The sequence below is a fragment of the Phacochoerus africanus genome, chromosome 8 (assembly GCF_016906955.1).
Source record: "Phacochoerus africanus isolate WHEZ1 chromosome 8, ROS_Pafr_v1, whole genome shotgun sequence".
NCBI lineage: Eukaryota > Metazoa > Chordata > Mammalia > Artiodactyla > Suidae > Phacochoerus > Phacochoerus africanus.
This window is the reverse complement of record NC_062551.1, coordinates 120,501,672-120,529,038: the sequence shown is the minus strand read 5'-3', so window position 1 is coordinate 120,529,038 and position 27,367 is coordinate 120,501,672. Positions and strand designations below refer to the sequence as shown.

Below are 27,367 nucleotides of genomic sequence, written 5' to 3'. Positions count from 1 at the left end.
GTTATTTTTTAAATTATTTATTTTTTTGGAGGGGCACACCCACAGCATATGGAAGTTACCAGGCTAGGGACTGACTTAGAGCTGCATCTGCCAACCTATGCCACAGACACAGCAGTGGCAGATCTGAGCCACGTCTGTGACCTACACTGCAGCTCAAGGCAACACTGGCTCTTAACTCACTGAGCAGGGCCAGGAATAGAGCCAAGGTCCTTATGGATACTAGTCAGGTTCGTTTCCACTGAGCCACAATGGGAACTGTTGTTATGATACTACTTATATGTGGAATCTAAGTATACAATAACAAGTAAATACAAATTAGTTGTTACCAGTGAGGAGAGAGAAGTTGGGGGAGGGGCAATATAGAGGTAGGGAATTAAGAGTTACAAACTATTGTGTATAGAACAAGCTATAAGGATATATTGCACAACATGGAATACAGAAAATATTTTATAATAATTATAAATGGGGCATAACCTTTAAACATTGTGAATCACATATTGTACACCTATAATATAATACTATACATCAACTATTCTTCAATAAAAAATAATAAATTTAGAAGTACCCATTGTGGCTCAGATACTGACTAGTATCCATGAGGATGAGGGTTTATCCCTGGCCCTGCTCAGTAGGTTAAGGAGCCAGTGTTGCTGTGAGCTGTGGTGCAGGTCAGATGCTGCTTGGATGTAGCATTGCTGTGGCTGTGGAGTAGGCTGGGAGCTGCAGATCTGATTCAACCCCTAGCCTGGGAACTTCCATATGTTGCGGGTGTGACCCTAAAAAGACAAAATAATAATAATAATAATAAATTTTTAAAAATCCCCATGGGAAGGCCAGGGTGAGAAATGCTGGCCAACCCATGTAAAAGAAAAAAAGTATAAACGTATTAATTCCGTCCAATTCTAGTAGTATACATTTTAACCTTAAAAAAGGGCACAATTTCCATTGTATAAGTATTGTAGAACAGAGATTGTTTTCTTCTTGATATTGTCATTTTCTTTCTTTCTCTTTCTCTCTCTCTCTCTCTCTCTCTCTCTCTCTCTCTCTCTCTCTCTCTCTCTCTCCCTCCCTCCCTCCCTCTCTCTCCCCCCCTCTCTCTCCCCCTCTTTAGGGCTACACACACGGCATATGGAAGTTCCCAGGCTAGGGGTCTAATCGGAGCTACAGCTGCTGGCCACAGCCACAGCCACAGCCATGCCAGATCTGAGCCTCGTCTGCAACCTGCACCACGGCTCACAGCAATGCCGGGCAAATCCTTAAGCCACTGAGCGAGGCCAGGGATCATACCTGCAACCTGGTGGTTCCTAGTCGGATTCATTTCTGCTGTACCACAACGGGAACTCCTCTTTCCTTTTTTTTTTTTTTACATACATTAAGATGATACTAATAGGATATTATAAGTAATGTGATGCCCAAAAATTGAAATTTTTTAGAAATTTCATTGTATTGTAGCATAGTCGACTTACAATGTTGTACTAGTTTCAGGTGTACAGCAAAGTGAATCATGCATTATTGTCATATTTTTCTACTTGCCACCTACCTGATAGTGTTTTTCCCTGTTAAGAAAGCTAGAGATTTCTAAAATCTACATGCTTGTTCAGAACTTTATATTTCAAGATTCCTTTTACATTAGTTTCTCCATTTTTTTTTTCTAGAAACTCATCAAATTTTCTAATGAGGTCGAGTTTATCCTTTACCATTTTCCCCTCAAAGACACTTGTTTTCATGTAAAACACTGATGACTTAAAGACAGAGCAAAATTTCTGCAGTTCATCAAAGTAGTAAACTATCTCATGGTTATGAATTTCACTTTCAAGCATAACTAGAGCCTTTTCTGTTTCTCTTTGTGAGTTCTTGGCTTGGATCTCTTGGATGAACTGTAAGACCTTTTGATTTCTTTAATAAAACCATTACTTTCTTGTACTATCCAGCATTTTTTCCCTTTGCATTACTAACAAATAACAAAGATTATACAATCCTATTACCAACTACAAGGAATTAGAAATAATGACTCCTTGTGTATACTATTACAAGGAAACAAGAGAATAAAAAACAAAACACTTGACATTACTATTCTTTTTTTGTTTTTTTGGCAACACTTGCAGCATATGGAAATTCCCCAGGTCAGGGATTGAGTCTGAGCTGCAGCTGCGACCTATGCAACAGCTGTGGCAACGCTGGATCCTTAACCCACTCCACCACAGCAGGAAGTCCTAACATTACTAATCTTACAGAGGGCATTTTAGTAAGTGTCCCTAAGATTCAGTGCATTGGAGTTCTGTTTACAATTCTATCTTCTCTTATTGCTAAAGTAGTGCAGCTACCATTAAACCATTCTAAGAAGTCAAAGACTAATTAATACATTGTAAAACCAAGGTGAATTTAAATAAACTCATGCTTTCTTTGATTCATTGCATATTACTATGTCTTTATATTTTCCTGGTTTTAAAATAAAGTTTTTATTTTGGAATAATTTTAGATTTCCAGGAAAGTTTCAAAGATACATAGATCGATGGAATAGAACAGAGCCAAGAAATTATTCCACGCTTATATGGGCAATTAATATATGACAAAGTAGGCAAGAATATACAATGGGGAAAAGATAACCTCTTCAATAAATGATGCTGGGAAAACTGGACAGTTACATGCCAAAGAATCAAATTAGACAACTCTTTCATACCATGCACAAAAAAATTCAAAATGCATTAAAGACTTTAATGTAAGACTTGAAACCATAAAACTTCTAGAAGAAAACAGAGGCAGTATGCACTTTGACACCAATCTTAGCACTATTTTTTTTAGATATGTCTCCTCAGGCAGGGGAAACAAAAGCAAAAATCAACAAGTGGGATTACACATCAAATTAAAAGCTTTGTAAAGTTAAGGAAACTATCAACAAAACAAAAAGGCCACCTATTGAATTGGAGAAGATATTTGCAAGTGTTCTTTGCAAATATTTTTTTTTGTTCTGAAAAGATATAAGGCTACTGAAAACCCTGCTTCTCTGGAGCAGTTTCTTGGAGTAATTTGGGAACTGGGTTTCCAAGCTACTCCTCAGTTTAGCTCAGATAAAACTCTTTTCTATTAGTATTATAATTGATTAGTTATTGATTATTTTCATTGATGGTCTCCTTGGTTTTCTTTGGCCTGTGACAGTTGCTCAGTTTTTCGTGACTTTATCTGACCAGTTTTGAGGAGAAAGGGTTAGGTATTTCGTAGCAAACTCTTCAATTTGGATTTCTCTATTGTTTTCTTATGATTGGTACAATGTTACTAGTGTTTGGAAGAAAACTGCAGAGGTCAAGTAGCTCCCTCCTTATCACAACATATCAGGGATGACATGATATCAACATTACTATTATTGGTGACAAGAGCCTTCATAATTTGATTAAGGTAGTGTTCACCATGTTTCTCCACTGTACAGGACAGACCACCCTCTCATCCTTCCTGTTCCTTGGGTGTGAGTCATTACTTACTACCTCACATTCAAGTGGAGTGAGATTCAAGCTCTATCTCCAGAGGAAGAAGTATTTACTTAAATTATTTGGAATTCTTCTGAAGGAAGATTTGTCCCATTTCTTCCATTTATTTATATACTAATCACTTATTTATATCAGTATGGACTCATCTACAGTTACTTTACACACTGGGTTGTAACCCGATATCACACTATTTGTTTTATTACTCACAGTGTTCCAATTTTGGCCACTGCAAGCTCTTTTAGGTTAGCTCCTGTGTCCCCTTGATATTCCACCATCCTGTGATTTTGGAATATTTTTTTGCTTTCTGGCTTCAGATTCATCTTCTATTTTCTTAGTCCTATCTTTATAATTAGCCGTTTTTCTAAAGAGTCCTGGTTTATTTTATTGGAGAGTGACATTTAGAAACCAAGATCTGGGTGTGCTCATTGCTAATGGTCTCACTGCTTCCAGGCCCTCTCAGCAGATATAGAAAATATGTATTATGTATACCAACCTATATCTCTCTTTATTTTTGTATATATCCATCTCTGTACACACACACACACACACACTGTCTCCCTAAGATTCATTGAAGCCCTAATCCCCAATGTGATGGTATTGGTATTTAGAGATGGGGCCTTTGGGCAAGTAATTATGTTTAAGTTATGAGAGTGAGGCCCTATGTTGAGAGTAGTGCCATCATAAAAAGAGACACCAGAGAGCTTGCTTGCTCTTTCTCTCTATCATGTGAGGGCAGTGAGAAGGCAGCCATCTGCAAGCCAAGAAGGGAACCCTCACTAGAACCTGGTCTTGCTGGCACTCTGATTCCACATTTCCAGCTTCTAGAACTGTGAGAGAATAAATTTTGTTGTTGTTGTTTAAGTCACTCACTCTTGGTTTTTGGTTATGGCAGCCTAAGCAGATTAAGATAATACATAAACACACACACACATATAGATGCTAATGTCTCCAACTCTAATCTATGACCACAGCATTCATAGCCTTATGTCTTTGTTTATGTTTAATTTCTCTGTCTTTTTTCAATTTATAGATTGTGGGTATCTAGCATTAGTAGCTGCCATGGGGCTGGATATACACTTAATGGAATAGACATTTACTCTGGATATGGGCTTCCCTTCTGTGCCCACAATGCCTATACCAAAATTACTATTCATAGACCTACAGAATGCCTTAATCATAATCATGGTATTTTACACATCATTGCTCTGATAAAGGAACTTAATTCACAGTAAATTAGGTATTACAATGTGCCCACGCTTATGGAATTCACTTGTCTTATCATATCCCTCATTACCCTGAAGCAGCTATCTTAAAGGACAAAGAAATGGCTTTAATGGCTTGGCAACAGTGCCATTGAAGAGGCAATACCTTGTGGGGTTGGAGAAAAGTCCTCCACGGTGCTCTAAATATGCTGTAAATCAGTATCCAATATGTGCTGCAGGTTCTCCCATAGACATGATTCACTGGTCCAAGAAAGGATGGAAATGGGAGAGGCTCCACTCACTATTGCCCCAGTGGTCTGTTAGGAAATTATTTGCTTCCTTTTTCCATGATCTGAGGGTCTACGGGTTTAGAGGTCTTAGTTTCAAAGGGAGGCATGTTTCCCATCCAGAGATACCACAGTGATGGCACTGAACAGGAAGATGACACTACCACCCACAGATACAACAGTAATTCCACTGAACTGGAAGATGACACTACCACCCCGCTATTTGGGGCTTCTCATGTATCTGAATTAACAAAGAAGGGGGTTACTGCATAGGCCAGGGTACTTGATCATAATTCCTGAGAGGGAACTGAGTTCTACTACACAATGGAGATAAGAAGGAGTATGCCTGGAATACAGGAGATCCCTTGGGGTGTCCTACGACTACATGCATAGTACTGTGTCCTGTGATTATAGTCAATGGGAAGCTACAGAAATACAATTCAGGCATGACCATTAATGGCCCAGGAATGAAGGTTAGGGTCACTCCTTCCACACTTAGTTGAAGTGTTTCCTGATAGAAAAGGGAATATGGAAAGAGTTGTGGAAGAAAGTTATAAATATGGGCTAGAGCCATGTGGTCAGGTGCAGAGAGGACTGCAATAGTTAAGAGTATTTCCTCCTTACTTTGTTATAAATATGTTTGTATATGTATATTAACCATATATTTTTATTATCTTTCTTCTCTTATTTATCATATAACATAAAATGCACTAATAATAATTAACTTTACATTACAGTATTGAAATGAAGGGATATCAAGGAGAAGAGTGACCATCAGCCAAGAACTTCACCTCCTCTTCTCGGGAAAGGACGTTTGCAGTCATATTTGGAATAGTTGTGTCAAGTTAGGTGGGAGTATATATTTTATTATCTATATTTACAGTTAAATACTGCTTAAGGAGATGTATATGGGTGCCAAGATGACAAGGGTTGGGCTGTGATGGTCTCTTTTATATGCCAACTTGGCTAGGCTCCAATACTAATCTAGATGGTATTTTGAAGGTATTTTATAGATGTGATTAAAATTCATAGAATCTTAATTAATCTAGATTGGCCTGACTCAATTTTTTTTCTTTTTTCTTTTTTTGCTTTTCAGAGCTGCACCCATGGCATAAGGAAGTTCCCAGGCGTGGGGTTGAATTGGAGCTGCAGCAGCTGGCCCACACCACAGCCATAGCAACTCGGAATCCAAGCTGCACCTGTGACCTACACCACAGCTCATGGCAACGCTGGATCCCCAACCCACTGAGTGGAGCCAGGGATCAGCCCGCATCCTCATGGATACTAGTTGGATTTGTTTCCACTGCACCATAACAGGCATTCCCTGACTCAATTTCTTGAAAAGGCCTCAAAGCAGAGCTAAGGCTGCCCTGAAAAAGAAAACAAATCACCCCTGTAGATAGTAGCTACAGCCCTTACCCAAGATTTCCAGCGTGCCCTTCCTGAGAGCCTGCCTTATGGGCTTCAGACTTGTCTTGGCTAATTCCTTGCAATACATCTCATAATATATATCTCCTACTGGTTCTGTTTCTCTGGTTGACCTTGACTTATACAGCTCTTCACCCTGCCACATGATGTAACAAAGAAAGCTTCTCTTTCCATCAAACAGCAGAGGGCTCAGATTCAAGGTTAAAGGATTAAGTTTTGCACACACTATTTACCAAAGGAGAAAATGCCAAATAGCAAAAGTAATAAAGAAATCAATCCTCTCCACCACAGGAACAATGAGAAAAACAAACAATGAGTTGAGTTCAGTATAAAGTTTTCTGTTAGGATTATCAAAAATTAGCACCATGTCATATGTAATAGCTCTTTCTTCTGAGGTAGGCATCTATCTCCAGCAAACCACCACAGGATAATCAAGATCACAATCATATTTTCAGACACTTTATGATCAAAATGTATGCTCAGAAACCCAGTATTTCTTTTTCTCTTTCCTTCAAGTAACCCCCAGTTACCCTATCTACCCAGGAATTTCTACATACACACTTCCACAAATAAAAGAATGCACTAGATTTTTAAACTTTTGCATTTACATCTGTTTGTCCTGTGCATATTTTATTGTCCTGAATAAAAAAACCCCAACTTTTAAACTATATCCAGGAAGTTAGAAAAGGCATTGAATCTATTGTGAATTAAAAGCAAAAAACTTTTGGGAGTTCCCATTGTGGTTCAGCAGTAACAAACCCAACTAGGATCCATGAGGACGTAGTTTTGATCCTTGGCCTGGCTCATGGCTTAAGGATCCAGCACTGCCCTGAGCTGGGGTGTAGGTCACAGACGTGGCTCTGATCTGGCACTGCTGTAGCTATGGTGTAGGCCGGCAGCTACAGCTTCGATTCGACCCTAGCCTGGCAACTTCAATATGCCGTGGGTGTGGCTTTCAAAAAGACAAAACAAACACAAACAAAACTTTTATGGCATCTAAAAATTTTATATACTTTCAGAGAGAAGTCTCGAGACTTCTGAAAACAAGAATAAATAAATTGACCTAATAATCACTAGTGCCTCCATTCTTTTGCCTATAAAAGTCTTATATGCCAGTGTGATGTTTTTTGTAAAATGCTTTTGGCTTCCATCCATTTTGCACTCCCCCTTCCCATTGCAAAATATCTTCTTTTTAGGGCCGAAGGTGCAGCATATGACGTTTCCAGGGTAGGGGTTGAAATCGGAGCTACAGCTGCCAACCTATGCCACAGCCACAGCAACACCAGATCTGACTGCGTCTGCGACTTACACTGCAGCTCATGGCAAAGCTGGATTCTTAACCCAATGAGTGGGGCCAGGGATCAAAACCACATCTTCATGGATACTAGTTGGGTTCATTTCTGCTGAGTCACAATGGGAGCTCCTGTAAAATATCTTACGTGCAAAATACTTCAGTTGCACAAATGAAATACAACAATATGTTTACAGATGACTTTCATAGAAAAATCTTACAGGAGTTCCTGCTGTGATGCAGCGGCTTAAGATCCAGCATTGTCTGTGGTGGCAGTGGATTAAGGATTCGGCATTGCCGCAGCTATGGCATAGGAGGTGGCTGTGGCTTGGATTCAATCCCTGGCCCCAAGAACTTCCATGTGCCACAGGTGTGCCCCCACCCCCAAAAAAGAGAAAAAAGAAAAAGAAAAGAAAAATCTTACATACTTGAAGGAAAAAAGAAGGAATCAAGATTTGAACATATTTTATTAATTAGGTCATAATATCCAGAAGTTATTTGGATTATACCAAACATTTGATATAACTAACCTGCAATTGTAGGTTTCATACCAATCTCTATTTATTGGGGTTTGCAAAACATGCTAAAAAAAATGATAGTTTTAAACCAGCTGACACCTCCAGACTACTGTTTTTTCTCTCTCTCCTCAGAAGTGATGTTCACTATCCAAGATGCCACCTCTGTTTCATTCCATGACAAGAACCCATATGTTTTTGATAGAAACAGGATAGGCTGTCATTGTCTAAGAAGAAATCAAACAGCTCTTATTTCTGATAAATCTGGGAATGAGATTATCAAAGCAACCTGACTCAAGTGGCATTGAAACTTCCAACTCCCCAAACCTACTAATATTGTTAACTGGGAAAAAATTACTTTCACAAAGTACATTATAGTGAAAGGTGAAAAATCACCATTATTTTTATTCATTTGTGTGTAGCAAAGTATAAATGTTTATGCAATTTATTATCCAGACCCTTGTACTGAACCAGAGAAAGCAGCAAAAGTCTTCACGAAATTTTTCTAATTTCTATAGATGATAATCTCTTTTACACCCGTGTACATATAAACCAGTCTTGGGAAAATGCTATGAATTGCCAGTTTAGAAAATATTTATCCCACAAATTCATTATGTCCTAAGATGACAAATGTGATTTAAAAATTATTCATATAAATTGGAGCTCCCTTCATGGCTCAGTGATCAACGAATCCAACTAGCACCCACAAGGATGTGGGTTCAATTCCTGGCCTCACTCAGCGGGTTAAGGATCCGGTGCTGCCGTGAACTATGGTATAGGCCAGGAGCTGTAGCTCCGATTTGACCCCTAGCCTAGGAACCTCCATATGCTGCGGGTGTAGCCCTGAAAAGACAAAAACAAACAAAAACAAACTTTTAAAAATTATTCATATAAATTATCCACATGAAGAAACAAATTATAAGGCTATGCCATAACATATACAAAGGGCAAAGGTTTGTCTTTTCCCATCTGAATGCCATCAATCTGAAAAGTAACAAAGCATGATTAGACAATAGCTTGGGAGAATTCTAAGTAGCCTATGTTCCCGTCTGTTAACTATCATTGGAAAACCCGTTTTTATGGCAAGGGTAAAGAAGGGAGGTGTCCTAACATGGAATATAAGAAGGAACCTTTGTTCTCAAAGGCTGTGTAAGGCATGGGCAGAATAGACAACCAGATTAGAGATGTGCTTCCTCTCTGTTAATGCTTAAAATTAACAAAAAGGAAAACTGGTTTGATAAATTATATATTTATCACCAATTATGTATATATAAAATACATTTTAAATGCTTGGTTATATATGGTTTTAAAAAATCAAATTATCATTCTCAAGAACTATCATTCTCAAGAGGTGGCATCTTGGAGAGTGAACATCGGTTATAAGGAGAGAAAAACCTCATAAATAGGTTTTTGAATAGTATTTGCTTCTACTTGTCATATTGTATCTGTTATGAATACAGAATGGGACATCATCTTGGAGGTTTAAGTTTTAAAAAGCAATTCCGTTCTGGCCATCTGTATGTCTTCTTTGGAGAAATGTCCTTTTATTAGGTCTTCTGCCCATTTTTCAATTGGGTTGTTTGTTTTTTTGTTGTTGAGTTGTATGAGTTGTTTGTATATTTTGGAGATTAAGCTCTTGTCAGTTGCATCATTTGTAAATATTTTCTCCTATTCTGTAGGTTGTCTTTTCAGGTTTTGTTTGGTTGGTTTTTTTTGTGTTTGTTTGGTGTCCTTTCCTATGCAAAAGGTTATAAATTTGATTAGGTCCCATTGGTTTATTTTTGCTTTTATTTCTATTGCCTTGGGAGACTGACCTAATAAAAAATTTGTATGATTTATGTCAGAGAATGTTTTGCATATATTCTCTTTCAGGAGTTTTAAGGTGTCATGTCTTAAGTTTAAGTCTTTAAGTGATTTTGAGTTTATTTTTGCTCATGGTGTGAGGGTGTGTTCTAATTTACTGATTTACATGCAGCTGTCCAATTTTCCCAGCACCACTTGCCAAAGTGACTGTCTTTTTCCCATTTTATATTCTTGCCTCCTTTGTCAAAAATTAATTGGCTGTAGGTGTCTGTGTTTATTTCTGGGCCCTCTATTCTATTCCATCAATCAGTATGTCTGTTTTCTGTACCAATACCACACTGTTTTGATTACTGTAGCTATGAAGTATTGTCTGAAGTCTGGGAGAGTTATGCCTCCTGCTTGTTTTTTCCTCAGGATTGCTTTGGCAATCCTGGGTCTTTTATGGTTACATATAAATTTTTGGATTATTTGGGCATAATATTAGGCAAAACCATAATTCAAAAAGATACATGCACCCATATGTTCATAACAGCACTATTCGCAATAGCCAAGACATAGAGAGAAACTAAAAGTCCAGTGATAGATGAATGGATTAAGAAGATGTGGTACATGTATACAATGGAGTACTACTTGGTCATCAAAAAGAACGAAATAATGCCATTTGCAGCAACATGGATGCAACCAGAGATTATCATACTAAGTGAAGTCAGTCAGTAAGAGAAGTACAAATACCATATGATATCACTTACATGTGGAATCTAAAATATGACACAAATGAGCCTATACACAAAACAAAAATGGACTCAGAGACAAAGAGAACAGACTTGTGGTTGCCAAGGGGGAGGGGTAAAGGAGTGAGATGGACTAGGAGTTTGGGGTTAGTAGATGTAAGCTATTACATTTAGAATGGATAAACAATAAGGTCCTACTGTATAGCACAGGAAATTATATTCAGTCTCCTGGGGTAGACCTTGATGGAAAAGAATATTAAAAAAAGAACATACATATGCGCACACACACACACTCACACACACTCATACATATGACTGAGTCACTTTGCTGTACAGCAGAAATGGGCACAACACTGTAAATCAACTATAATTTTAAAAAAGAACGAAAAAAAAGAGAAAAGTGGCAGTACATCCTGCATACTTTTCAAAGGTGTGCCTCTAAAAAAATAATAATAGAAAGCAATTCCCAACTGCAGAAAGGGGTAAGTGGGCAGAAAAATCTTGAGGAGGAAGAAAGAAAAATTAATGCAGTCTGAAAGCAAATACAGCTTTGTATCATTTCTTTTGTTTTTAGTTATATTTATTTTGGATATTGAAAAATACTAAAAACAGAAGACTTTTTAAAAGTTTTTTTTTCTTTTTTTTTGTCTTTTTGCCATTTTCTTGGGCTGCTCCCATGGCATATGGAGTTTCCCAGGCTAGGGGTCAAATTGGAGCTGTAGCCGCCGGCCTACACCAGAGCCACAGCACCTACACCACAGCTCATGGCAACGCTGGATTCTTAACCCACTGAGCAAGGGCAGAGATCGAACCCGCAACCTCATGGTTCCTAGTTGGATTCGTTAACCACTGAGCCACGACGGGAACTCCTTTTTAAAAGTTTTTAGTGAGATAATTTATACATACTATAAATTATGTATGATTCTTAATAAATTCAGTAAGTTCACTTAGTAAGTGCAACCATCACTACAACCTAATATTATAAGAGTTTCAACACCCCAAATAGAAACCTCATGCTTATTTGCAGTTGCTCCCCATTACTACCTCCTGCAAAAATCACTGATTTACATTCTTTATTTATAGATTTGCCTTTTTTGGACATTTCATATAAATGGAGAGACATAATTCATGGTCTTTGTGACAACCTTCTTTCAGTTAGTATGTTTTCAATATTCATTCATGTTGTAGAATGTATTAGTACTTTGTTCCTTCTTATTGCCAAATATTCCATTGCATGGTTATATGACATCTGTTTATTTATTCATCAGTTGCTGGACATTTGGCTTTCTTTTTTTTTTTTTACTTTTTGGCTATTCTGAAAAATGCTGCTATGAGCAGTCACACAGAAAACTTTGTGTGGACGTATGTTACCTAGGAATGCAACTGTTGGGTCATATGGTAATTATAAGTGATGATTTTTATATTTATCATAAAGGAAAGGATTTTTATAAGAATAAAATCTGGGTTTAAAAGAATGTACTGAAAAGAAAACAGGTTTTTATATTATAGCTCAAAACACCTGAGAGAGGACAGGAAGATCACTCTCTAATTTCTGAAAATTTCTCTGTTATTGAAGCTACATAACACTCAACTAATAGGAAACAGTTTTTCTCATTTTAGTTTAGTTGTACTTTATTTTTATTTTTTTATTGTTATTTCCCCAACACAATTTTTTTCCACTGTATGGCATGGGGACCCCCCCAAATGTCCATCAACAGATGACTGGATTAGGAAGTTGTCCTTTATATTGTGATGTCTCTGAGTCTATTTTACAATTTTACTCATGATGTCTAACGTGTCTCAGGTAGACGACAGTGAGCCCCACCCATGTGAGTCAGTCATTTGTTGAATAACTTTGAAAGAGAAATTGAAGAAGTGTCTTCTTTCATACAAGCAATTCTTTAGGCCAAAAAGTTATCTATGTGTTACAAAGAGCAAAGAAGTGGAGTTAGAAGGCAGGGGAAGAAAGACAATCAGAAGGGGAGTTGCTACATCAATTACCACTGATAATTAAAAATAATTGTAAAATGACACTGCCGAATTGGTCACCAAAATGTCTCCAGCAGTTTACATTCCTATCAGCAGTGTCTCAAAGGACCTGTTTGCTCACAACCTTGTTAACACCTGACACTAATATTAAACTTTTCAATTTTGACAATTTACTGATGTAAAATCAACTTAAATTGATTTTAAAATTCTATTTTTTGTTGTTTTTAATTTTTATTTTTCCAAGTTTAGTTGTGAGGTTCTCTCTCTCTCTCTTTCCCTCTCTCTCTTCTCTATATATGTATATATGGATTTACTCTTCTGAGAGTTGCCTATTTGGGGTAGTTTATCAATTTGAGGGAATTTCTACATTATAGATGAAATATTTCTTATTCATCATCTTTTGATGACTTCCTATGCCTTCTTTGGAGGCTATTCTACGTATCTCCACCCTTCTACCAAATGCTATCCTTACTGTCATCTTTCTTAGTAGACAATCTCTCTTCATACTTTACTGAGAAGATTGATATTAAAAAAAAATCCATTCTACCTACTATATGCTGAGGATACAATCTTCAAAACATACAGAAGATAGACCATATGTAACACATATGATTGATATCTATGCACCCATGAAGCTTAAAGTTGGGTGCTGGTGTATGGGACTTCAGAGTACTAAAATGGAGCAATGAGGGACATATGTTCTTTACACATGGTGATCAGGAAAGCACCCCCTCTGAAGGTGATATTTGAACTTTCATCTAAATAATTTAATACTAAGAAGAACAGGATTAAGAGTGTTAAAGGCAGCTATATGTATGAGGCAATATGTGCTAGAAACCGAAAGACTAAGGCCAAATGCAGTTAGAAAGTAGTCTGCAAGAAGGAAAGTGACATCAAGATAGCAGAACATCAAGGACCCCAACGGCCATGGTAAGAAGTTTTATTTATTTATTTATTTATTTATTTACTTTTTAGGGCCTCACCCATTGCACATGGAGGTTCCCAGGCTAGGGGCTGAATCGGAGCTGCAGCCGCTGGCTTACACCAGAGCCATAGCAATGTGGTATCTAAGCCACGTCTGTGACCTACACCACAGCTCATGCCAACGCCGGATCCTTAACCCACTGAGTGAGACCAGGGATCGAACCTGTATCCTCATGGATCTTAGATTTGTTTCCATTGCTCCACAACGGGAACACCAGAACTTTGAATTTTAAGCAAAAGGGAGGTAGGGATCACTAACTGCTTAAGACAAAGAGAGTGGTATGAGATGAGGTAAACAGAAGCCAGACCATGTAGAAAACTCTAAACCAGTCACAGAGTTCAGATTTTATTCTACATGCATTGAGGTCTTTGAAAAGTTTAAAGCAAGAAAGGAGACTGCTATTTTTGAATGGTTTTCCCGCTGCTGTGGAAAATAGATTGTAGGGGTGGTAAGAACAGAAGTAAACAAAGTAGACTTTTAGGAAGCCTTTGCAGAAGTCCATACTTGGACTCTGGTGTAAGGAGTGCATACATTTTTGAAGGTAGAAGAAAAACAGAAGAATGTGTTATACACTATTTGGGAGGGGAGAAGGAAGGGAGGAGAGAAGGAAGGGAGGAGAGAAATCAAGGATGTTTTTGACTTAAGTAGCTAGTATTAGTTTTTGAGTCAGAGAAGTCTGGGATGAGGTGAATGAGTGGGTGGTAGAAAAGGAAAAACATTGCTGTTTTAGCTTTGTGATGTGTAAGATGTCTGTCAGACAGTCTGGTGGAAGTTGTGTGGACAAGATCTGTGTGTTTAATGACTTAGAGGGAAAGGTCAGGGCTGTAGAGATAAATTTGAGAATCATCAGCATATGGATGATACTTAAAGTCAAGGGCCTAGATAAGGTCACACAGGGAGAATGCACAGAAAGACAGAAGAAGGTATGGGTCCAGGTACAAGCAAAGAAAGAGAAGACAGAATAAATAACTCAAAAACTGCTAAGTGACTTGAATGGATTCCACTACATTTTCTAGGACTAGATTTCATTAATTATTCAATTTCTATAATCTCTTTCTTCACTAGCTACTTTCCCAAGATTATAAAAATGTTTAGGCAATTTCTACCCTTAAAATTATACCCCCTCAACCAAATTTCTTCCCAAAGTACCACTTCATTTCTGTCTTTTCTCCTTTGTTTCCTGACGTGGCACCAGGCTGTTTCTTTGTCAACCTTTCACATTATTACTCTACTTTTTTTCAGATTCCCGCATATAGGCATTTTCAAAGGTTGTGTTTACATTTCTCTAAACTTTTTCTCAGAAATTAATATCCATTTTCACAGTGCAACATCAATGCACCAAATCTAAATCTCTAATTTCAATTTTTCTTAGGAAATTTAGATCCAAATTTCTACTTTTATAGAAGGTAGCTTTGCCTGCAAATCTAACCTGTTTAAAAATCATAACCTATTAGAGATGGAAGAAACTCTTCATAAAAATCCTGTTGAACTCTTATTTATAAGCAAGGAGACTGAAGCACATGGCATTGGCTTTAAAACCACAAGGCAACTCATTGGAAAGATAAAACCTGGAATTCTTGATTCTTATTCCAATGGTCTTTAAAATCAATCATCTTCATTACAAAATCAGTTATTTTTCCTTACTTTTCTTATTATTCCAATCACACAGGTTCTTTGGTCTGATATTTAAACACTCTCATAATCTAATCTATTAACTTAATCTTTGGTTTCATTTTCCCTAACTCTTCCGGTCAAACTAAGGCATTTACTGGTGTACCCTACTGTGTGATTTCCTTCCTTGACTCGACTCTATGTCTTATCCTACCAGAAACATATGTGCGTGCATGCACACACACACAGAAACACCCCCTCACCCCCCCCACAGAAACACATACACACACACACAGAAACACCTATACACACACACACACACAAACAAGGAAACACCTACACACAAACACACATACACACAGAAACACCTACACATAAACACACACAAACACACAGAAACACCTCCCCCCACACACCTACACACAAACACCTACACACAAACATACACACACCCCTATAGATATCCCATAGCCTATCAAAATTGTATCCTATTTTTTAGGACTTATCTTAAATATTACCTCTTCCAAAAACCTTTTTCTTAATTTCTCCTTATTTCTTTTATAGCTTTTCTATTCTTTATAGGTAATATACATCTGTATATTTCCCTGACTCTAATACCAGAGTACTTAAAGGTAGGGGCTTCTTACATTTCCTACAGAACTTATCAAGCCAGATTTTTTTTAAATGATAGATATTTAATAAAATTTTTGTTGACTTGCTCATTATTATATGAAAATTTTAAAATGGTCAGATTTTTAGATGTCTGTAGAATTATAAAACTAATGTTAAACTGTAAGAGCCACCTTCGCATAGCCTACAAACAAACATAAAACAAACTAAAAACAATGCAGAGAAACTATAAGCAATCACATTGCTTGTGACTTGTTAAATCATTATCATCTTTCATGTGATAGTTATCTTCCAATGGCTCAGCTCAGCTGTGCTCTACTGTTTGCTCTTATTTGTCATTAAGTCCTTACATAGCATTTGTTTTCATTCTATAGCATTTATGCAGGAAAGCAGCAATGTAAGCTCCCTTGACTGCAATTTTTCCCACAGATTACAGAAAATAAATTGCAATTAGATTTTGGTAATTGTATATAATTAACTCAAAATGAGCTGTTAATTATAAAAAAAAATGTTTTTCACTTCCTTATTATCTCATTTATTTTAGTTCCAAATTCTTAATTCCTCACTTGAGTAAGTTTAATATTTTAAATACATAGAGTATTTTTAATACTAATATAATTTAAATTTCCAAATAAAGAAAATTTAGCTTAAAACTAAATTTTATCTAGGGAGTTCTACTGGCAAAAATCAAAGAAGCTGCAAGATACAAAGAAGGTCATTTCCTGTAACAATTCTTGATTATATTTTCTGAAGTCAGCAGACATTTTCATTTAAATAATTCTACAAAGGCTGCTCAAGGCTGCATGCTATTCTCCCTTGACTCATCTCTGCCTCTTTCTGGTGTTAGTGGAGACATCATTTCCATAGCCAAATGAATCAAGGAGACAAATGAACTTGTAGCCTATACTTCTTTTAATCTCACATTAGAATAAATAATTTAAGGGCTTTTGAGTGAGAATACTTGGCTTTCCAATGACTGTCTGTCAGACTTTGGAAGCAATTGTCAGAGTTTCTTCAAACTCTTATACTGAATATTAACATTTTAAAAGATCTATGCTCTTATAAAAGGGATATTAGGAAAGTTTTTTTGGGAGCAGTGCATAGTCTTTCCTTATTTTTGTCATAATTATTTGAATGTAGGACATGTATGCTCAGATGCACCTAAACTTTAAAGTATGTCCATCTCTTAGATTGGACCACTGGTTTCCAAAGCATTCACTACACCCACCTGAAAAGCAATGATAAAAACTTTCATAAATAGCATGTGTGAGGATGAACTACAACCATTTGGAAAAGAAAGTTGGCATGGACTGTTATAATTGTAAATTATATAAAGTATCCTTAAGTAAAAATAGTCTTTGATTTAGCAATTTCATTTTTGAAAGTTTATCCTAAAAAAATAAAATGAAAAAATAAAAGTACCAGAACACAAGAACATAAGTATAGTCATGCTTATTGTATCATTCTGTGTAGTGGTAAAGAACTTGAAACTATTTGAATGTCCAACAATAGAAGTGCTGAATAAGTTCCAGTCTATATAGAAAACAGAGATTATTATCCATTGATATGAAATAAGTTAGCATTTATATCAGCTTTCTTTTTTTAATCATATATATGCATTTTTAAAATTAAAGTATAATTGATTGACAATGTTGTGCCAATTTCTGCTGTACAGCAAAGTGACTCAGTTATATACATATATACATTCTTTTTTCATATTCTTTTCCATCCATTGGATATAGTTTCCCATGCTTTACAGTAGGACCTTACTGTTTATCCATTCTAAATGTAGTAGCTTACATCTACTAACCCCAAACTTCCAGTCCATTCCACTCCCTTCCTTCCCCTTGCCCCTTGGCAACCACAAGTCTATTCTCTGTGTCTGAGTTTTTCTGTTTTGTGGATAGATTCATTTGTGCCATATTTTTATTACACATATAAGTGATATCATATAGTACTTATCTTTCTCTTTCTGACCTACTTCACTTAGTATGATAATCTCTAGTTGCATTCATGTTGTTGCAAATGGTATTATTTCATTCTATTTTTTATGGGTGAATAGTAATCCATTTTTTTATATGTACCACATTTTCTTAATCCATTCATCTGTTGATGGACATTTAGGTTCCTAACATGTATGTCTTGGCTATTGTGAATAGTGCTGCTATGAACCTAGGAGTGCATGTATCTTTTTTTTTTTGTCTTTTTTGGGCCACACACACAGCATATGGAGGTTTCCAGGACAGGGGTTGAATCAGAGCTGTAGCTACAGGCCTATGCCACAGCCAGAGCCATGCCAGATCCAGGCTGTGTGTTTGACCTATACCACAGCTCACAGTAACGCTGGATCCTTAACTCACTGAATGAGGCCAGGGATCAAACCTGCATCCTCACAGATACTAGTCAGATTCGTTTCCACTGAGCCATGCCAGGAACTCCCATGTATCTTTTTGAATTGTAGTTTTGTCTGGATAGATGCCCAGGAGTGGAATTGCTAGATCATATGGTAATTCTATATTTAGTATTTTGTGGAACTTCCATGAAGTTTTCTATACACTGTTGATAGGAATGTAAGTTGGTACAGCCACTGTATAGAAAACAGCATGACAGCTATTCTGACTGGTGTGAAGTGATAGGTTCCTATCACCACTATAACAAACTACCACAAATTTAGTGACTTAACACAAATTTATTATTCTACAGTTCTGTAGGTCAGAAGTCCGATACAGATCTCATTGGGGTAACAATGAGATATGTTCCTTTCTGGAGGTTATGGGGAGAATCTGTTTCCTACCATAAGCAAGCAAATAAACATATAAAGATATAGGTAGATATAAGTGGCAGTAAGAATAAGTAGGAAATTATTTTAAGTTAAAAACATTGGCAACCAACCCTATATAATGCTCCCATTCCTTCTTCCCAACCAGAGAGAAGGTTTGTGCCTAGGGAAATTGATTACTCTGACAGAAAAGTTCTACTAATATTAACAAGCAAAGGATCCCTAGCATTCCTAATTATTCCAGAGTGAAGCCCATTAGTTGACAAGACCTGCTTTTATATACTGAGAACTTTCAATAACTTTTCACTATTTTGTTTGTAAATATAAATAATACATTTATATTTGTAAATAAAAGTAATATATCAGACATTTGTGGAAAAAAAGAAACTTGAACTTGGTGAAAATAGAGATAATGAACCAGAAAAAAATAACTTTAAAAACTATCCTAAGAGATAGCGAAAGATATTGCAATAGGCATGAACATTTATCTTTTAAAAAATTAAAAATAAAATGTTCTTAAAAAGTTAACAAAAGGGTTAAAAAATAAAGTTCAGGAAATCTTTTAGAAAGTAAAAAAAAGACACAGATATGAAAGATAAAGGAAAAAAATAAGAAAATGAGAGATTCAAAGAGATTCAACATCTGGCTAACAGCATAATGAATGAAAAAGGCCCAACTGATGCATATCAGCATTAACCTTTAGAACAATGCAGAGAACAGTGTCCTTGGAGAATAGGTCACATAAAAAAGATAAAAAAAACCAAACTACACCAACATTCTTAATGGCAACACAAGGAATTATAAGATAGTGGAACATTAAACTTCAGTTTCTTCTGAGAAAAAGTAATTACCAACCAAGAATTCTATATACAGCTAAAACTATACATCAAATGTGAAACTGATGTAAGGCATTTTCCAGAGGTATGCAACCTCAAAAAACTGTTGCCTCTGTAGTTTGTGTCAATAAGCTATTGAAGGATATGATCCAGGAAGATGAGTATAAACCAGAAAGAGAACATATGATTTAGCAAAAGAGGAAGATAACACAGAAAAGCAAAGAAAATTTCCAGGATGAGGGATAAGAGAAATTTCAGGATGAAATCCCTAGAGAGAAAGCTTAGAGAAAGACTTGTTCAGACTAGAAGAGAATTATGGAGGGCTCAAGGAGGGATATCTTAAAAAAATGAAGAGATACAATGGAATAACTGATGTATCTGAATATATTCAGATAATTATACTTTCTGGGTGGGTTTGGGAATGGAAAAACATGAGACTGTAAGTTGCAAGAGGCCAGAAACTTTGGTGTTTTGTATACTGCTATATTTCTCTGAAGTCTAGAAAGTGCCTAGCACAGGCTGGGAAGTTTTATAAATATCTAAGTGAATTAAATAAACAAGTAGATGGGAAATTAAGGCATTTCTAAACTCTGGATAAAACAATTTATTATATAAAGGTTAAATTTAATAATTGTACAGTAGATGGTTCAACTGTGTAGAAAATATTTACAGTTTCACTGTAAACAAATTGTGGTATAACTATATTGAGAGGACAGAGGAAAGGAAATAGCATGTGTGTGGGTATGTATGTTAGAGAGAGAGAGGAAGCAGAAGAAAGAGAAGAGAGAAACAGGAAGGGAGGGTTAGCGTGTTAGCTGAATCATCTTTCATAGCAGAAAGTCAATACTTTATGCCTACTTAAGTCTGATAATTAGAGATATGGATACAAATACTAAAAGAAACAGATAAAAACCATTTAAAAAAGTCAAAACTTTTATCTCTGAAGAGTGAAAGTCATTTGTAGAGAAGACCACTATTTTTGTATAAGCCTTGTTGAACTAACTGACTTTTTAAACTATGTATATGCTTGATTTCAATAGTAATAAATCATAGCAAGTTACAAAAAGACAAATTCTGTATGATGCCACATATATGAAATATCTCAAATATAATGTATAGAAGCAAAAAGTACAAAAAAAGTACAAAGCACAAAAAAGTACAGCAAAAAGTGGTTGCCAGGGGCCGGGGGTAAGGGGAAATAGAGTAGGTTATTAATGGTCACAGGCTATCAGTTTCGCAGGGTAAAAAAGTTCTGGAGATTGGTTGTGCAACAGTGTAAAAATATATATTATTGAACTTACACTAAAAAAACTGGTTGAGATGATTAATTTTGTGTTGTGTGTATTTTCCCATAATTTAAAAATATTATGGCAAAATTGAACTAAAGAATCCTTGGGTTCTGTTCCTGATAATAGCTGAGTAGCTCCTATAGGAACAAATCTACTATGGGAACAACTATAAACTCTGGAAGGAAAAAAATAACTTGAATGCACTGAAAAGTGGCCAAAAGCAAGCAGAAACTGTAAGAGGATGAGCACTTGAAAGAAAACAGTGGCACTGGGAGGGTTTCCATTTTTTTAAAATGGCTTTTGGCTGAAGGTAGTCTTAAAGAACCAGATGATAAGAGTCTAAGCTGACCAAAGAAGCTGATAGGCAAAAAATCCTAGAGAGGAGTGAGAGAAAGAGTGAAAGCTCAAATTCTGTATAATAACCCTGCTAGTTCCGGCTGACCCCTGAATTAAACATGAATAGGGCAGACTTAAGAATCTCAATTAAAGTTAAAATAACTCAACAGTGGTTATCGCTGCCACTTGCTCCAAGGATACAGGGCTTGGACTCCTAGTTCAGTCAAATTAACTGCCCACAAAAAATTTAACACTGTAAACAGAAATACAGGCATACCTTTGAAGACAGTGTGGTTTTGGTTTAAGACCAGCACAGTAAAGTGAATATTACAATAAAGGGAGTCACATAAATTTTTTTGTTGCCTGGTGCATATAAAAGTACACCATAGTCTATTAAATGTACATCGGCATTATGTTAAAAAAATAGTAACATTAATTTTAAAATACTTTATTGCTAAAAAGTGCTAAACATCATCTAAACTTTCAGCAAGTCATAATCTTGCAATAGTAAAATGAAAGATCACTGATCACTGTAACAAATATAATAATGATTATGATGTTAGAAATATTGCAAGAATTATCAAAATGTAACACAGAGACACAAGTAAGTAAATGCTATTGGAAAAATGGTGCTGCTACACTTATTTAACACAAGGTTGCCACAAGATTTCAATTTGTAAAAAACACAATTATTTGTGAAGCATGTTAAATAGAAATGTAATAAAATGAGGTATGCCTACATAACTGAATTCCAGAGTTATTCACAATCACCAAGAAATAATCTAAAATTATGAGACATTCAAAGAAACAGGAGAACATGACTAATACTCAAAAGAAAAGTCAATCAATGGAGACAAACCCCAAGATGAATGAGGTTTTAGAATTAGCACACAAGGATTTTAAAGGAAAAAAAATACTTGTAATGAATAAATTAGAAAATTTAAGCAGAGAAATATAAATTTCAACAAAGATCCAAATGGAAATTCTAAAACCAAAAAATCCAATATCTGAAATTAAAAAAAAAAAAAAATCACCGTATGAGCTTGCCAGTAGATTGGAAATAACAAAAGCCATGATGAATTTGAGGATTAGAACAATAGAAATTATCTAATATGGAGAATAAAGAAAAAAGATTTTTAAAAATTAGCAGAGAGTCAGGGATCAGTGGGACAATAACTAAAGATCTAATATACGTGTAAATAGAGTTCCAAAAGGAGAAGATAGAGATGATGGGGGGAAAAATATGTATTTAAAAAAATACTGGCCAAAAATTCCTTACATTTCATAAGAAAAGAATTCTCAAAAAATTGGTTTATGGATGTAAATAAATTTAACTTAAAATTTTTTTTTTTTTGTCTTCTGGTCTTTTCCAGGGCCACACCCACAGCATATGGAGGTTCCCAGGCTAGGGGTCTAATCAGAGTTGAAGCTGCCAGCCTACACCACAGCCACAGCAATGCAGGACCCGAGCCACATCTGCGATCTACACCACAGCTCACGGCAATGCCAGATCCTTAACCCACTAAGCGAGGCCAGGGATTGAACCCGCAACCTCATGGTTCCTAGTTGGATTCATTAACCACTGAGCCATGATGGGAACTCCAATAAATTTAATTTTTATGGAAAGCAATTTAGTAATATGAATCAAGAATCTTAAAAGGATTAATATGTAGTTTAAACTAGTAATTCAACTTACAGGGATCTATACCTGTATCTATAAAAAATGTATATAAAGAGGTATGCTTCACATAATAATTTATAATAGTAAAACTTTATATTATCTAATAACAGACCAGTTGATAAATACTGAGTAATAGTTGTCACACAATAAAGAGTTGTTGAATGGATTAGTTAATATCAAGTATTCATTAAAATAGGACATCAGAAATTATGATACACTGAAAAAAGCAAAAAATAAAATTCTGTACAAGCATAATCCCTATGTAATATAGAATATATTAGTATAAAAGAGATAGAAAGGGGATGAGAGCGCAAAGGATTGTCTCTGACTGGTAGAATTTGAATGACTTTTATTTCCTTCTTCATATTTTTCTACATTTTATTTATTTTCTATATTATATTTTTCTATAAATTATAAAATTTATAATTTTTAATTTGTATTTTACCACGTTTATTCATATGATCAGAAAACTGGATTTACAAATATGAAGCTATAATTATATGCCAAGAATATTCTTAATATCTGTGTCCTACATATTTTTGCCTTTACCCAACATTCAAGGTTACCTTGGTCCAGAGTCACTCTCATTCATTTCCAGTTTGAACTCTTGGGGTCTAGTAATCTCTTTGTGAGCAACCAGTTCTCTTGACTTAAATTCAGCTTGAGTTCTTAACCTGTAAAAATAAATTTAGATACAGAAACAGAACAAACAATCCTAAAATTTGTATGAGACCTCAAATACCTAAATTTAGAGAAAGAAGAACAAAGTCGAGAACATTACACTCCATTTCGAACTGTATTACAAAGCTATAGTCATCAAACTAGCAGTGGCATACAAGTCAACACCAAAAAACCAAATAACTAGATTTTTTAAAAATGGGCAGAGGACCTGTATAGACATTTGTTCAAAAAAGACATACAGCTGGCCAACTGACACATGAAAAAATGCTTAACTTCTCTAATTATAAGGGAAATGCAAATCACAACCGTAATAGGGTATCACCTTATACTTGTCAGAGCAGCTATTATCAAAACGACAATAAATACCAAGTGTTGGTAAGGATATGGAGAAAAGGGAATCCTGGTGCGCTGTTGGTGGGAGTGTAAGTTGGTGGCACTGCTATAGAACACATTATGGAGATTCCTCAGTAAATTAAAAAAATAACTACTATGTGATCTAGCAATTCTACTCTTGGGTACTTATCTGAAGAAAACAAAAACATTAATTAGAAAAGATATATGCACCCCTGTGTTCATTGCAGAATTATCTACAATAGCCAAGATATGAAAGAAATCTAAGTGTCCATTAACATATGAACTGATAGAGATGGTGCAGTATACAATGGAATATTTCTCAGCCATAAGAAAGAATAAAATCCTGCCATTTGCAACAACATGGATGGACTTGGAGGGTATTATGCTAAGTGAAATAAGTCAGACAGAGAAAGATAAACACTGTATGATTTCACTTTTAAGTAGAATAAAAAAAATCAAAACAAATGAACAAACATAACTAAAAAGAAATAGAGTCATAGATATATAGAGAACAAATAGGTGGCTTCCAGGGGGAAAGGGGTAAAGGTAGGTGAGAAATAAGTGAGGGAGATTAAGAGATACAAACATCTAGTTGCAAAATAAATGAGTCATGGGTATGAAATGTACAGTGGGGGGAATATAGTCAATAATTATTTAGTACTTTGTATGGTGACAGTTATTCTGAAATGTGTAGATATGTCAAATTACTATGCTACATATCAGGAACTAACATAGTATTGTAGGTCAATTATACTTCAAAAACAAACAAACTCATAGGAAAAAAAAATCAGATCTGTGCTACTAGAGGTGACAGGTAGGGGGAGGGAGAATCAGATGAAGGAAGTCAAAAGGTAAAAACTTCCAGTTATAAGATAAATAAGTACCAGTGATAAAATGTGCAACATAATAAATATAATGAACACTGTTGTACGTTACATGTGAAAGTTGTTAAGAGAGGAAACCCTAAGAGTTCTCATCAAAAGGAAAAAAAATTTCTATTTAACTTTGTATCTTTATAAGATAATGGATATTTGCTAAACTTATCTTGGTAATCATTTCCTGATATATGTAAGTCAAATCATTACATTGTATACCTTAAATGTATGTAGTGCTGTATGTCAATTTTATCTCAATAAAACTGGAAAAAAGAAAGTAAATGGTAAATAAACAGAAGTGAGAAAAATATAAAATCAAACTGCGAAATAAAATGACTGAAAATGCACACACACATATGTGCACACAAACTGGCATAAAAACAGACACAAAGACCAACAGAAAAGAAAAGAAAACACAGAAATAAATCCTTGCATATATGGTCAATTAATCTTTGATCAGGACATCAAGAATATGCAATTGGGAAAGGATAGTCTCTTTAATAAATGGTGCTGGGAACACTGAACAGCCACGTGTAAGGAATGAAATTTGACTACTATCTTACACCTTACATAAATATTAACTCAAAATGGATTTTAAACACTAGAATGCAAGGTCTAAAACCATAAAATATCTAGAAGAAAACAGAGGTAGTATTCACTGACATAGTCTTGGTGATGATGTTTTAGATCTGACACTGAAAGTAAAGGCAACAATAACAACAACAACAAAAAACAAAGGAAATCACTAAGAAAATGAAAAGGAGTTCTAGCTAACTTGGGGAAATTATATGTGAATCATATATCTGATAAAGTTAATATCCAAAATACATATAGAACTCATATAATTCAACAGGAAAAACACATAAACCAAAATAACCCTCACCCAATTAATCATTAAAAATGAGCAGAGGCTATGAATAGACATTTTTCCAAAGAGGACATACACATGGCCAACTGTTACATGAAAAGATACTCAATATCATTAATCATCAGGGAAATGCAAATCAAAACTTCAATAAGGTATCACCTCACACGGGTTACAATGGCAGGTCAAAAAGACAAGAAATAGCAAGTGTTGGCAAGGATGTGGAGAAGTGGTATAGTCATAGAAAACAGTAGGGAAAATCCTCAGAAATTTAAAAATAGCATTACCATAGGACCTGGGACTTGAGTATTTATCTGAAGGAAATGAAACTTATGTCTTAAAGAGATATCTGCACTTCTAAGTTCACTGCAGCACTAATCACAATAGCCAAGATATGGAAACAACTGAAGTGTCCTTTGACAGCTGAGTAGATAAATAAGACATGACACACACACACACACACACACACACACACACAGTGGAATATCATTCAGCCAGGAGAAAAAAGGAAATTTGGCCATTTGCAATGACACAGATGAACCTAGAGGACATTAGGTTTAGTGAACATAGTAACATAACAAAATATGTGAGACATAACCAAAACAGGGCTGAGAGGGAAATTTATGGCACTAAATGCTTCTGGTAAAAAATAAGAAAACTCTCAAATCAATAATTTAAGATCCTACCTTAAGACAGAGAAAGAATAAGATAAGTCCAAAGCAAGCAGAAAGAAGGAGATAGGAGATGGAATTAAGATGGCAAAGTAGAAGGAGTGGAGCTTACCTTCTCTCAAAAAGCAACCAAATTACAACTAACTGCTGAACAACTTTCAACCAAATAGAATATGAACTAACAAAAAAGATATCCTACCCCAGAGGACAAAGAGGAGGCCACATCAAGACAGTAGGAGAGGCAATTACTTGATATAAGCAATCCCATACACAATGGGTGGGCAGCCCACAGACTGGAAAGTAACTGTATCACAGAGACTTACCTATGGAAGTAAGAGTTCTGAGGCCCACATCAGGTTCCCACAGCTGGTGATATGGCATTGGGAGAAGGAGCCCCAGAGCAGCTGGCATTGAAGGCCAGTGGGGTTTATGTGCAGGAGCTCCATGGGACTGGGGGAAACAGAGACCCCATTCTTAAAAGGTGCACACAGGTTTTCATGTGCACTGGGTCCCAGGGAAAAACAGAGGCTCCATAGGAATCTGGGTTAAATCTGACTACATTTCTTGGAGAATTTCCTGGGAAAACAGGTGGGTGACTGTGGCTCATTGTGGGGGGAAGGACATTGGAGGTAAAAGTCTCAGTAATAATCATGCATATGTGCTCCTCTAGAAGTGGCCATTTTGGAAAAAAAAATCTGGCCCCACCTATCAGGGTTGAGAAGTCCCAGGACAAACAATAATCCAGGTGGGATTACAGCCCCATGCATCAGCAAACAGGCTGACTAAAGACCCCAGGCACACAGCCACTTCTAATCTCACCCAGAAACAAAGCTCCACCCACCAGAGGGATAAGAATCAGCTTCACCTACCAGTAGGCAGGCACCAGTCCCTCTCATCAGGAAGCCTAGAGAAAGCCCGCATACCAACTTCAGCCGTGGGGGTGGGGGGAGGGCAGACATTAGAAACAAGAGGGGCTACAACTCTATTGTTGGCACAAAGGAGGCCATACAAAAAATCTATATAAAATGAAAAGGCAGAGAATTATG

The 27,367-nt window shown here is 36.0% G+C and overlaps 1 protein-coding gene across 3 annotated transcripts in view; it reads right to left on the bottom strand.

Annotated features, from left to right (window-relative positions):
- The window catches only part of KIAA1328 (KIAA1328 ortholog), a 375,101-nt gene that overhangs the window by 87,047 nt on the left and 260,687 nt on the right, over nucleotides 1-27,367 (bottom strand). For 2 of the 3 annotated variants that reach the window (XM_047794152.1, XM_047794153.1), the window contains one exon: nucleotides 23,442-23,549. The exons of the other annotated variant lie outside the window; for it this stretch is intronic. In XM_047794152.1, the coding sequence (XP_047650108.1) occupies nucleotides 23,442-23,549 (108 nt within the window). The remainder of the gene's footprint in view (nucleotides 1-23,441; nucleotides 23,550-27,367) is intronic. 3 annotated transcript variants of the gene reach the window in all.